The sequence below is a fragment of the Apodemus sylvaticus genome, chromosome 4 (assembly GCF_947179515.1).
Source record: "Apodemus sylvaticus chromosome 4, mApoSyl1.1, whole genome shotgun sequence".
In the NCBI taxonomy this organism is placed as follows: domain Eukaryota; kingdom Metazoa; phylum Chordata; class Mammalia; order Rodentia; family Muridae; genus Apodemus; species Apodemus sylvaticus.
Window position 1 is genome coordinate 91579034 of NC_067475.1, and position 15129 is coordinate 91594162.

Consider the following 15129-nt stretch of genomic DNA (forward strand, 5'->3'; position numbering starts at 1 on the left):
TGGTTCCTCAGAAAACTGGGCATGACACTTCTGGAGGACCCTGCTATACCTCTCCTGGGCATATACCCAAAGGATTCCCCGGCATGCTAACCTTTATTCTAAAACCTACATTGTGGGACAAGTTTTATTCACGAAAACAATCATACAGTGAGTGAGTATCTTCTCTGAAAAGTTTTAAATTTAAACTGTTTTAAGTTTATATGTATAAGTCATCATATAGCCCATATGGTCTTGTTGCATATTCAGTCCTATAGTACACTGCAAAGAATTAGGTATGTGGGCAATGTCTGGCCCTATCCAATCATTCATAACCTATGGTGCACTTTACAGATGAATAGGTATTTCTATAGGAATGAAAAAGGAGTACAAAGGTGGAAATAGAATCTGGATTATTATAATGATAACTGAATGAACATACACATATGTAATAGTTAGACTATAAATATAATTAAGTAAAATGCAGTTGCATAAAACAAGGGTCAATTTTTAAACAGTAATTTCATTCTTTTTAATACACTTATTTAAAATTAATACTTTAATTCAATTTTTGAAAAATTCTTTTAGAATTTCATTTTGTATTTTTTAAAATTGTACTTAGAACAAATATAATGTAATTTATAGGGAAACACTGCATGTAAATAAGTGTTAAAGTTTAAATTTTCCTTGAACTACTTTAGCACAAAGAATATCAGCATCTCAAAGCAAACTATGTCTTAGTTTAAGTTTGTTTAACTTTAAAATTCGCCTTTAGAATCCAGTGGTCATAAAGATATGACCACAACTTATTCTAGAAACCCTAGATCTCAGTGATTGCAGAAGAATATATTTATGTCTCTCTGGGCAGAAAGCTAGGATTTCATTAAATACTAAATATATGGGATTGGCAAGTGACAACATTCACAGATAAAATAGATACTATGCACCCATTCATTATTTAATTTATTAGAATAAAAATATATTTCTATTCTCATTATTTTATTATCAAAATTTCACTTGAAATATTTTGCATGGTCGATTTATGCATGTTTGAGTTATAATAACTTCAACTAGTACTGGACTGCTTTTACAAACAACTCAATAAAGATAGTAATGCAAAGTACAATAGAAATATTTGTCTGTAACTCATCCCCTAACTTGATCAGAGGTCTTGTTGTCACCTCCATTATCATCCCACTGTGCACTCTTGAAAGTCTGATTTGAATGTGTTATAGTCAGCATCATGTAGCCCAGGAACTTAGCATAATTATGAGACGCTCATGAGCATTCGATCACACAGGTGTCACATCACATTGAAGAAGTAAATTCTTTTGACTTTACTAGTTTATACATAAATAACATGAGATGTTAAGGATGTGACTTGCCAAACATTACACAGCAAATAAGTAACTCTGTAATCAAAGTTCTTGTTTGTCAACTTGTGATCATAAACTCAAACATATTGTATAAATTCTTAACTTTACGCTCCAATTTCTTTGCCAAAAGAATATTCTTTTTTGATCTTGAGGAAAAAAATCTTGTCTTGGTATTTATTGACATATACTGTTTAACCTCATACTGTTACCAACATTACATTTTAAGCAATTTTAGGCTTATAAAGTCAATGAAAAATTTCCCAATAACCTAATATTCCTTTTATCAGTTTCATGCAATATTACTATATTAAATGTTTAAGACTTTTAATATTCTGTTTAGTGCACTTTGTGTTTTGATTATTATGTGATGGGAGGAGTTTCTGTTCTGGTCCAGTCTGTTTGGAACCATTCTGTAGGCTTCTTGTATTTTCATGGGCATCTCTCTCTTTAGTTTAGTGAAGTTTTTTTTTTCAATAATTTTGCTGAAGATATTTATTGGCCCTTAAAGTTGTAAATCTTTGCTCTCTTCTATAACTATAATCCTTAAGTTTGGTCACCTGGGAGTCTCTGCTAGTGCATATACAGAGGGGAACACTCTCACCCACCCATTGACTGAGCACAGGAACCCCAATGGAGGAGGTAGAGAAAGGACCCAAGATGCTGAAGTTATTTGCAGCACCATAGGAGGAAAAATATGAGTCACCCAGTACCCCCAGAGCTTCCAAGGACTAAACCATCAACCAAAAGGTACACATAGAATTACCTATGGCTCCAGACACATAGGCAGCAGAGGATGGTCTTGTTAGACAACAAAGGGAGGAGAGGCCCTAGGTCCTGGGAAGGCCAAATGATAAGTTTAGGGGAATACCAGGATAGGGAAGTAGGAGTAGATTGATTGGGGGACAGTGGAAGGAGAGATGGGTTATGGTATTTTTGGTGGAAACCAAGAAAAAGGACAACATTTGAAATGTAAATAAAGAATATATCTAATAAAAATGTATTTGATAGAAAGAAGAACTTTTAAGATTTTCCAGTAAATTGGTATTTTATTTGAACATATTTTATGTCCAAAGTAACTTGTGTTTTTATTATCATTTGTGTTAACCCATGATAAAGAAGGGGTATTTGAATGTTTATTTCTATAACCAGTAAGTCCATTTTAGGCAACAACATTCTTCCTGCTAACAAGTTCGTAACTATCATGGCTTCAATTTGTTAACTTTAATCTTGTCATCTTTAATTACTGCTTTTTATTATCTCTCAACAAGATAAGGCTATATCTGTTGATTGACTTTAAAATATGCAAGAGAAACTCTAGAGTATATCTTCACTATGGACATTAAAAAAATACATGCAGACAGCTCCCAGGCTATACACTTGAAATCTCAGAGAGAAGTTTGAGCCTTTAATTATCACTTGTACTGCAGTAAATCTTAAAATAATGTGTTGTATATTTTTTCCTGAAAATGGTTTATGAATTATTAACAAATATCATTAAATCATGTCTACTTTATTTATTAAAATGTAATTAATTTATCTTTACATTATTATAAAATATCTGTTTTTAAGCTTTTGTGTTTATTGTAACACCTTTGCAAGAAACATATTGCAAATTATGTTTATTGCAACACTTGACTAATAGATTGCTTAAAAAAGAGCTAAACCCACAAATAGGTAAACACTTATAAAAATATGTTTATCACACATTTCTTAAGGAACTGAAACAAATGTTTGATTATTGTCCTAAACTGCTATTGGTAGATGAGATATTAACATTTTAACTAAATACTAATGAAAGTAAAAGATAATAATGAGTTATTGGAGGATACAAAGGGACCTTATTAAAAATTCTATAAATACTTATAAGTGGATATTAGCTGTTCAGTAAATGATGATCAAACTTCAACCAGAGACTCAAAGAGGTTAAGAAAACTGGGAGATTCTGGAGGGGTAGGGGATAGGCAAAATAATCAGAGGAAGAGAAAATAGAAGATACTTTGCATGTAGACTGCTGGTGGGAGGGGACTGGATCAGGAAGTTTAGAAGGGAATGTGGGAAAAGAGAAATGGAGAAAGAATGAATTAGGGAACAGTGGGGAGGTACTGTGGAAACATAGAACAGTGGAGACTTCCTGGAATATATGTGAGTGATACTAATAAGGATTTTTTTGAAAAAGAAGGTACAGAATCTGAACTAGCAATTTTTTTGTAGCCAGGAAAGGCTGTCAGTGGTGGGCCTGGGTTATAGTACAGTTGAGTTGTTGGCTTAGGGGACCCTATGAAGATCCCTAAACAATCCAGGATAATGCTAGTACAGAAAGCCACTCTCTGAAAAATGACAGTGTTACCTCTTTGCAGAGTAAATGTCCATACAAAATATTGATTATAGAGAGGTTGAGCTGGTACCTTCATGGAGCCTTTACCCATGCATTCTAGGATTTTTGACAAAAGAAGTTACTCTGCAAGTTTTGCAAAGAAAAACCTGCACACCAAACCAACAACAAAATCTTCCACCAACAATAAGATCTGCCTGAAAGACAGGCTTGGGCAATGGTGGCACAGAATTTGTGGGAGTGACTAAGCAATGTTTAGTTTAACTTACGTACCACAATTTAAGAGGGAATCCATGCTGTACAACACCTAGAAGGCCAAGATCTAGCGACTGGATAGCCCAGAGAGCTAGAGTTGAAACAAACCCAACTAGCAAAAGAATCAATGAAATAAAAAATGATTAATGAGTTATAATGATATTCTGCTATACTCATAAATTGGAGATTTGTCCAATTATCATAAGAGGAGCTTCTTCCAGCTGATTGAAGCTAGTGCAGAGAATCACATTAGGCAGACAAAGTTGAAATTGGAGGACCCCATACTGTTTTTCCTCTTGGACATTCAGGAACCAATTGTAAGAGTGAGAAAAAGAGCTTAGGAGTCAGATGGATTGATTGGAGGACAGCAGAACATGGCCTACTAAACAAAATGAGCAAGACTCATGTGGACTCACAGAGACTAAAATGCAAGCACAGGAACTGCATGAGTTCGCACCAGGTCCTCTGCTTATTTGTTAAAGTTGTTAAATAGGTGGTTTTGTAGGACTCCTAACAATGGTGTTTCAATGACCCTTCCTCCTGTTGAGTTGCCTTGGTTTGGGGCTCTCTAAATGAGGGCTTTGCCTTGTCTTATGGTGTCTTGCTTTTTTCTTGTTAGGTTGAAGTCTTTTGAAGGCCTGCTCTTTTTTGAAGAGAAAGAGGAGGGGAACTGAATCTGGGGAAGAAGCAAGAAGGGAAGTGGAGCTGTTAGGAATAGAGTAAGGGAAAATTGTTGTTGGAATATATTGTATGAAAAAACAATTTCAATAAAAATAAAAAAGAAGCCTTTGAACATTACAAAGAAAAATAAAGAAATATTAGGGACAAGTTTTTTTTCTAAAATTGAAAACTGGATAAATTCATCAAAAATATCATTTTCTAAAATGAACATGTTGAAATCTACATATCATCAGTTGCTGACATTCCACACTTAAGCCCAGCAAACAAACACTGAGTGATATCTCCGGGCTTTCTGAGTGAGGATGAAATTACATATCGCAGTCCAGTTTCCAACCCCATCATTCCCCTGCATATAACTCCATAACCAGTTAAATGGTCAAATTTTGCTTGACATTTTATTTCTACTCTTTTAATAATATGATTTAAATATATTATTAAATTGAGTAAATTTTAACAAATATAAAACTATTTTCTATATTTAAGATTTTATTTTATCATTGATTATACCTGAGTTAATTCATTGATGTCTATAAGTCCATTACTGTCTGCATCAAAAGACTTGAACATTTGATCCACCAACGGCTTCTTCCTAGGTATGTCATCGCTGTTGGGATTCTCATTTTCTTGTGTAACATACTTTTGATTTTGTAAGTCTAAAAGTATACTTTTCATCTTGCTGTATTCAGTGGCCTTGCAGTTTTCTCCTGTAACAAAAAATGTTTGAGTCATTTTTAAAGCAATCTTATTGAGAAAACAATATTTTAATATTTAGACATTGTTGCTATATGGGCAATGATTGAAATATAAACAAATTTAAATTCCAATTTTTCAGACATTAAAACCTAAAAAGAATGAATGAACTCTTCCCGAAGTGCTAGAAAACTTCTTTCTGCCAAAGTGGCCAAATATTTACTATGGATTGGCAACCAACATATTGGGAAAAGATCTTCACCAACTACATCCGACAGAGGGCTATTATCCAATATATACAAAGAACTTAAGTTAGCTCCAGAGAGGCAAATAACACTATTAAAATGGGGTACAGAGTTAAACAAAGAATTTTCACCTGAAGAACTTCGAATGGCTGAGAAGCACCTTAAGAAATGTTCAGCACCATTAGTCATTAGGGAAATGCAAATCAAAACAACCCTGAGATTCCATCAGAAAATCATTTGAAATGTAAACAAAGAATATAGAAAATAAAAAAATCAGATTTGCTAATAAGATTTTTAAAAAAATAAAAAATAAATAAAACTCCAAAAAAAAGAAAAACATTACTATTTGAGAAACTAAAACAATAAATCATGTGGCCAACTGGCTATAGAATAAAAATTAATTGTTTTAGTTTTTATCCTAACAGTGCTACATTGATAAACTCAGATATACATAAAGTAATATGCAGGGGCAGAAGAAATGACCTTGCAAGTAAGAGCACTTGTCTATCTTATAAACAACCATGAACTCCTCCCCATATCAGTTGGTTCACAACAACTTGTTACTCCAGCTACAATGGTTCTATACCCTGTCCTGACACTGACATATTCATATATATACACATAGATAAAAAATAAAATACACCTGTTTATTTTTTTGTTTCATGTAAGTAGGCAAAGGATTAGAGTCTGCCTGATTTTCAGGTAAAGCTTATTTATATATGGCTCCACATTAATTATACCATGTTACACAAGATTAGCTTAAATATGTATTTAAAACATTTTGACTTGTCTTACACTCTGTTATATTTCAATCTTTCTGAGTATATTTAACATTTTCTGTCTCCAAGTGGAAATATTCTTAAAAGGACTAAGCTCATATTAGGATTTGTCCATGTGCCTTTCCTTACTGTCATGATATCCACTTGTCTTCCTTCAAGTACAAGATTATAATACAATAATATGTTTTGTTCTTAACTTAACATCTCAACTTTGCAAATTTCTTATCCCAGCTAAAATCAATTGTAATAAACATTATTAACACACTACAGTATCTCTTGTGTATTAATGTTAATAATAGAGGCATTGTAATTAATTAAAATAATTTCTCTCTAAACCAGAACAAAACAAAAGTTAAAAATAATACAACTGCTCTGGTATTTTCACTTAATTATTGCACAAAGCATTTAGCTTCACACATTTCTACAATGAGGTCTATTGAAGTAAAATGTTGAAAAGATTATGCATCCTGCTGACAGGAAATGTGACATAAAACATATAATATGACAGAGAAGAGTGTGATTATGAAAGAAACAGTAGGCATTATATTAGATGGGAAGTTTTATGGCATATTTTTAGTTAAAAGAAACCAACTCTATAATTGAGTTGCTTTTAACAATTAGTCTTGACAGCATTGACAATTTTTAAAGAAGAATCCTAAAAATTTATAAATATAAGTCTGGGAAGCCTGATATTGAAAAACAACAATTGAAGTTCCATTCTCTTTCAAGACAAGATGGAAAACACTCTATTCTGGAGAGAAATGAGATTATCTTGGGGTTTTTTGTTTTGTTTCTTTGGTTGTTTTAGGACAATGAAATTACTACTGTGCAGTGATATTGGTGTGTACTAATCCTACCAAGAAGCCCTTTTTAACAACAAAAAGTAAATATGGTGCTACAGAATAAGTCAATCTTACATTATTCTGTTCTCACTTAAGAATATAATAAAAATGTTTTCATAGTAGCAAAGAACTCACGTTCAAAGGAACAAAGTGATTAAATCTAGAGTCATAAATAGCAATTTTTCTGTCTGGAAGAACAGTACAAGAACAATGCTTTAGGCATATGTATGGTTATACACATATATGCATCATGAAGAAGATACATTTTGTGAGAATAGGGAAAAGCTGGAAGAAGCTGAGGAGGAGGGCAACACCATAGAAAGACCAGCAGTCTCAGTCAATCTGGACCCCTGAGATCTCTCAGATACTGAGCCACCAAGCAGGCAGCATACACCAGCTGATATGAGGCCTCTGACATAAATACAGCAGAGGATTGATTTGTCTGTCCACAGTGAGAGAAGAAGCACCTAACCATCATGAGACTTGAGGCTCCAGGGAGTGGAGAGGATTAGTGGAGTGGGGGTGAGGGGTGGGGACCTCCTCTTAGAGACAGGGGAGGAAGTTTGGGACCAGGAGGGGGATAAAGTTTGAACTATAAAAAAAATGATTTCCCCTTCTCTGGGTCCCCATTCCCCTAAAGTCCCATTAGCCCTCTTCCCTCCCTCTGTTCCTCCATCTACCCCTTCCCGCTTCCCTGTTCTGGAATTCCCCTATACTCTTGCACTGAGTCTTTCCAGAACCAGGGGCCACTCCTCCGTTCTTTTTGGACATCATTTAATATGTGGATTATGTCTTGGGTACTCAAAGTTTCTAGGCTAATATCCACTTCTCAGTGAGTGCATACCATGATTGATCTTTTGAGACTGGGTCACCTCACTTAGTATGATGTTCTCCAGCTCCATCCATTTGTCTAAGAATTTCATGAATTCATTGTTTCTAATGGCTTAATAGTACTCCATTGTGTAAATATACCACATTTTTTGTATTCATTCCTCCGTTGAAGGACACCTGGGTTCTTTCCAGCTTCTGGCTACTACAAATAGGGCTTCCATGAACATAGTGGAGAATGTGTCCTTATTGCATGCTGAAGAATCCTCTGGGTATATGCCCAGGAGTGGTATAACAGGGTCCTCAGGAAGTGTAATGCCCAATTTTCTGAGGAAACGCCAGACTGATTTCCAAAGTGGTTGCACCATCTTGTAATCCCACCAGCAGTGGAGGAGTGTTCCTCTTTCTCCACATCCTCGCCAATACCTGCTGTCTCCTGAGTTTTTGACCTTAGCCATTCTGACCGGTGTGAGGTGAAATCCCAGGGTTGTTTTGATTTGCATTTCCCTAATGATTAATGATGTTGAACATTTCTTAAGGTGTTTCTCAGCCCTCCGAAGTTATTCATGTGAAAAATCTTTGTTTAGCTCTGTACCCCACTTTTTAATGGGGTTATTTGTTTCTCTGGGTTCTACCTTCTTGATTTCTTTGTATAGATTGGATATTAGCCCTCTGTCAGATTTAGGGTTGGTGAAGATCCTTTCCTAATCTGATGGTTGATATTTTGTCCTTTTGACCGTGTCCTTTGCCTTACAGAAACTTTGTAGTTTTATCAGGTCCCATTTGTCAATTCTTGATCTTAGAGCATAAGCTATTGGTGTTCTATTCAGGAACTTTCCCCCTGTGCCCATGTCCTCAAGGATCTTCCCCAGGTTCTTTCTATTAGTTTCAGTGTGTCAGATTTTATATGGAGGTCACTTGATCCATTTGGAGTTGAGCTTAGTACAAGGAGATAAGAATGGATCGATTCACATTCTTCTGCATGTTGACCTCCAATTGAACTAGCACCATTTGTTGAAAAGGCTATCTTTTTTCCACTGGATGCTTTTCAGCTCCTTTTTAGAAAATCAAGTGACCATAGGTGTGTTGGTTCATTTCTGGGTCTTCAATCCTATTCCATTGATCCGCTTGCCTGATATTGTACCAGTACCATGCAGTTTTTATCACTATTGCTCTGTAGTAAAGTTTAAAGTCTGGGATACTGAATCCCCCTGAAGTTCTTTTACTGTTGAGAATAATTTTAGCTATCCTGGTTTTTTTGTTATTCCAGATGAATTTGAGAATTGCTCTTGCTAGCTCTATGAAGAACTGGGTTGGTATTTTTATGGGGATAGCATTGAATCTGTAGATTGCCTTTGGCAAGATGGCCATTTTAACTATATTAATCCTGCCAATCCACGAGCATGGAAACTTTTTCCACTTTCTGAGATCAGGATTGAGAGTTCTTCTTGTTGGATTTTTCCTTTGACCAGCACAAAGTGACCTTCCATGTCTCTTTTGATGACATTAGGTTGAAATTCAATTTTATCTGATAATAGAATGGCAACTCTGGCTTGTTTCCTGGGACCATTTGCTTGTAGAATTGTCTTCCAGCCTTTTACTCTAAGGTAGTTTTTGTCTTTGACACTGAGGTGTGTTTCCTGTATGCAGCAAAATGTAGGGTCCTGTTTACATAACCAGTCTGTTAGTCTATGTCTTTTTATTGGGGAATTAAGTCCATTGATGTTAAGAGATATTAAGGAGTAGTGGTTATTGCCTCCTATCATTTTTTATTTTAATTTATACATGTGTGGTTATCTTCCTTGGGTTTGATGAAAGAAGCTTAATATCCTGCTTTTTCCAGGGTATAGTTTCCCTCGTTGTAATGGTGTTTTCCCCCTATTATCTTTTGTAGGGCTGGGTTTGTGGAATGATATTGTGTAAATTTGATTTTGTCATGGAATATCTTGGTTTCTCCATCTATAGTAATTGAGAGTTTCGCTGGGTATAGTAGTCTCGGCTGGCATTGGTGTTCTCTTAGAGTCTGCATGACCTCCTCCCAGGATCTTCTAGCTTTCATGGTCTCTGGTGAGAGATCTGGTATAATTCTGATAGGTCTTCCTTTATATGTTACTTGCCCTTTTTCTCTTACTGCCCTAAGTATTCTTTCTTTGTTTAGTACATTTGGGGTTTTGGTTATTATGTGACAGGAGGTATTTCTGGTCTGGTCCAGTGTGTTTGGAATTCTGTAGGCTTCTTGTATATTCATGGGCATCTCTCTCTTTAGGTTAGGGAAGTTTTCTTCCATAATTTTGTTGAAGATATTTGCTGGCCTTTTAAGTTGTAAATCTTCACTCTCATCAATGCCTATAATCCTTAGATTTGGCTTTCTCATTGTGTCCTGGATTTCCTGGATGTTTTGGGTTACAAGCTTTTGCATTTTGCATTTTCTTTAACTGTTGAGTCCATGGTTTCTATGGTATCTTCGGCATCTGAGATTCTTTCTTCTATCTCTTTAATTCTGTTGTTGATATTTGCATCTATGGTCCCTGATTTCTTCCCAAGGTTTTCTATCTCCAAAGTTGTCTCCCTTTATGCTTTCTTAGTTATTTCTATTTCTGTTTTTAGATCCTGGAAATTTTTGCTCAGTTCTGTCATTTGCTTGTTTGTGTTTTCCTCTAATTGTTTAAGAGATTTTTGTGTTTCCTCTTTCATGACTTCTGCCTGCTGATCAAAGTTCTCCTGTAGTTCTTTAAGTGATTTTTGCGTTTCCTCCTTATTGGCTTTTGCATTCTCCTGAATTTCTTTCAATGTTTTTTGTGTTTCCCTTGTAAGGGCTTCTAATTTTTGATCCATTTTCTCCTGAATTTCTTTAAGTATGTCCTTCATGTGTTCCTGTACCAGCATCATGACCAGTGATTTTAAATCCAAATCTTGTTTTTCTGGTATGTTGCAGAATCCAGGGCTTGCTATTGTTGGAGAATTGGGTTCAGATGCTGCCATAATGCGTTGGCTTCTGTTAGTAACATTCCTACATTTGCCTTTAGCTATCTAGTTCTCCCAGGTGTTAGATGGTCTTATTGTCACTGGCTGGTGCTTCAACCTACTATGGATCTTTAAGGTTATTTCTGCAACACTGGATGACTGTGTTTCCTCTAGCACAGATTACTGATATGTCTTCCTCTTTTGTGCCTTTGGAGCCCTGCTCAGTCTTGCCTCAAGCAATGTTATACTTAGGTTGTCAAGGTCAACCAGGTGTTCTCTGTCTGCTCTATTATGGAGTGAAGATGGTATGGTGGGGGTCACTCCCTCTGTTGATTCTCACCTAGGACACAGGTCCCACGACAGACTAGCTTGCAGATGAACCGCCTATATGCTCAGTTCCTGAGTGCAGGCAGACCCCTGGAGATTTGCACCCCCAAAGATCTAAAGCTCAGGGTGATCCAGTACCTAGTGACCCTTTTCTGTCCTGACAGGCAGCGAATATGGCCACAGGGAATCTCTTCCTCTGCTGCTCTCTGGGCAGGACACAGGCCCCATGTGGGGGTGGGGGGGGAGCTGGCAGACAAATCACCTATGTGCTCAGTTCCTTGCCGCAGGCAGACCCCTGGTGGTTTGCACCACCAGAGATCTAAAGCTCAGGGTGATACAGTACCTAGTGAACCTTTGCTGTCTAGACAGGCAGCGAATATGGTCGCGGGGCTTCTCTCCTTCTGCAGCTCTCTGGGCAGGAAACAGGCCCCATGTCCAGGGGGCTGGCAGACAAACCGCCTAAGTGCTCAGTTCCTGAGTGCAGGCAGACCCCTGGCGGTTTGCAGCAACAGAGATCTAAAGCTCAGGGTGATACAGTACCTAGTGACCCTTTTCTGTCCTGGCAGGTAGCGAATATGGCCGCGGGGCTTCTCTCCTTCTGCCACACACACTTTTAATATAAAGATCCATATTTTTGTATAAGTACATTATTTTTCTATGTCTAACAAAATTGAAATAAGTACAATTTCCATCTATGACTTATTTATTTATTCATTCATTCAATGAGTATATATCTTATTAAGACACAATGTCCTCAGTTCTGTGTATTTCTGTGATCTGGCATTGTCTGTATAGAGAAATATGGCAAAGTGCTCTCTGTTATATGTAAAGAGATCATTGTGGGTTATCACTCTAGGTTCTTAATGAGAAAAAAATTTCCTGTATTCCTTCCAGACAGTGTAGGTCCCAGATTGAAAACCCCTTATTCAGCAGAGTTCAGCTTTAAAGATCCTACAATCAGAGTATTCAAAGAGGCTGATATATACTTGTGAGATTATGTTGAAAAATATGTTTTTACTGTGTTGCATATAAATATTTAGCAGTATGCTACTATAGCCAATATAACAATTTCTAAAATACTTTTTGAGAAAAATGTCTCTACCTAGCAGGCATCCCATCAATTTTCCTGAACACCTGATGAGCTGTGATTGAAATGTGTGGAGAGAAGATTAAAAGGAACTTCTGGTTGGGATTCTCATACTAATATGTTTGTTTCCATTTTCTACATTCCCAGGCATGTAATTTCAGATTCTGGTATTCTTAGAAGTCATCTTTCAATCAGTTTGCACAATATTCAGCTATTTTATTTTTATTGTTATTTCTTATTATTAATCACTGTTATTATTTTACTTTATTTTTATTTATTATTATTTTACTTTTGGTATTATAGTAAGTAAAACTGAGAAGGATTTATTAACTACATGTAGTTTAAAAATATTTTGATAATGTACTAACTACTCTTCTTTTTTAATTACATTATTTATTTTCACTTCAAATATATGTTTGATCGGTATTTATCTATACCACATGAGTCTCTAGTACCCACTTAGCAGAGAAGAAGGCATCACATTCTCTGAACCTAGAGTTAAAGATGGTTTGAGAGATCATGTGTGCAAGTAATAATCAAACCCATGTTCTAAATTTGGGCAGGGACTGATCTTGACTGGTGAAGTATTGCTCTAGTTGAAGCTTTTCCCTAACTTGTTAACCTGTAGGTACTATGTATATGCATGGGGAGTTGGGGGGATTATCTGTTAGACTCTAGTTTCAACTTCTTGAGCATTTCTACAATTACACAATCCAGAATGATCACTGCCAATAAGGTCTGCACATGTCTCACTCTGATATACTTTTGAGTCAAGGCATCTGGTCAGGCAGAAGAAAGTAAGCTTAATACTTCCCAGCCTGCCTGGTCTACACGTCTCTATTGGGTGATTCTGAATAAGGACTCTTGCAATTTCAGTAAACATGGCAGGTTATTAGATACTTTAGTTCAGGGATAGTTGCTGTTGCCATATGGGATGAAAAGAACATAAACATTTTAAGAGGGCAGAAGCCCTCCACAAGCATGGGGCAAGAAGATAAAATATGATTATTCTGTTGGATCAGTATTAATGTTTATTATATGATCTACTAATATATGCTGCCTACAATTTTTAACTTGAATATAAAACAAAGTAGAATATGTTTTGTGCTTTTTTTTTTTTTTTTTTTTGGTTGGAAGACTTTCTATGACCCCTTCTATTTCATTAGGTGTTATGGGACTGTTTAGATGATCTATTTGGTCCTGATTTAATTTTGGTATTTGGATCCAGATTCTCCAGTTGTGTTGAGTATAGATTTTTGTAGTAAGATCTGATGATTTTTTTGAATTTCCTCTGTTTCTGTTGTTATATCCCCCCTTTCATTTCTAATTTTGTTAATTTGTATACTTTCTCTGTGCCCTTTGGTCAGTCTGGCTAAAGGTTTATCTATCTTGTTGATTTTCTCAAAGAACCAGCTCCTGGATTTGTTGATTCTTTGTATGGTTCTCTTTGTTTCTATTTGATTGATTTCAGCCCTGAGTTTGATGATTTCCTGTCTTCTACTCTTCCTGGGGGAATTGGCTTCTTTTTATTCCAGGGCTTTCAGGTGTGTCTTTAAGCTGCTAGTGTATGCACTCTCCATTTTCTTTTTGGAGGCACTCAGAGCTATGAGTTTTCCTCTTAGCACTGCTTTCATTGTGTCCCAAAGATCTAGGTATGTTGTGCCTTCATTTTCATTAAATTCTAAAAAGTCTCTGATTTCTTTCTTTATTTCTTCTTTGACCAAGGTGTCATTGAGTAGAGTATTGTTCAGTCTGTATGTGGGCTTTCTGTTGTTTTTGTTGCTATTGAAGACCACTCTTACTCCATAGTGATCTGCTAGGAAGCATGGGATTAGTTCGATCTTCTTATATTTGTTGAGGTCTGTCTTGTGACAAATTATATGGACGAATATGGAGAAGGTACCATGAGGTGCTGAGAAAAAAGTATATTCTTTTGCTTAAGGGTGAAATGTTCTATAAATATCTGTCAAATCCAATTGGTCCAAAGCTTCAATTAGTTTTATTGTGTCCCTGTTTAGTTTCTGTTTTCCTGATTGGTCCATTGAGAATAGTGGAGTGTTGAAGTCACCCAATTATTGTGTTAGGTGCAATGTGTGATTTGAGCTTCTTCTAGTAAAGTTTCTTTTACAAATGAGGGTGCCGATGCATTTGGTACATAATAAAAAGAATATGTTTTATGGCAGTAGGTTTGGAAGTACATTTTGAAACTTTATAATTCACAACTTTATAAATATTTTCACATATTTTATAGTATTAATCTATAAATGGGTATGCAATATAAATCAAATATACTGAATTATGAACATTCTTGATATTCTAGCATACATATAATATATGCCTTCTCTTTCTTTGTTTTCAAACTTGGAGGTGAATGCATTTGGTGCTGTATTTAAAAGAATATTCCAGGGCTCCTGTTTTAGGTAAAACATTATTTAGGCCTTCTTACTTTACTACAATTTAGTGTAGTACAGAATATCTACCTCTGGTATCTGATTTAGTATTGAGTAAAATTAATCTTCCTATATAGTAAGTTTCACACTAAGACTAATAATTTGTACAAAATATTTAATATAAACAAAAATTGGCATTGATTAAGCATGTTAGTGTGTATTATGTTTAAAACATGAGTTTGTAAAATATTGATGATCAATTATTTTTATCATTGACTTAACACAATAGTGAAAATTTAGTTAAAAATTTGAAATATTAAAAGTTAGAAGTAGTAACCAATCTTACAACAATTCAGG

At 35.6% G+C, this 15129-nt stretch overlaps 1 protein-coding gene across 3 annotated transcripts in view; it reads right to left on the reverse strand.

Moving 5' to 3' along the window:
- The window catches only part of Fstl5 (follistatin like 5), a 585582-nt gene that overhangs the window by 298157 nt on the left and 272296 nt on the right, over positions 1–15129 (reverse strand). For all 3 annotated transcript variants that reach the window (XM_052180341.1, XM_052180340.1, XM_052180339.1), the window contains exon 4: positions 5128–5324. In XM_052180341.1, coding sequence (XP_052036301.1) covers positions 5128–5324 — 197 coding nt within the window. The remainder of the gene's footprint in view (positions 1–5127; positions 5325–15129) is intronic.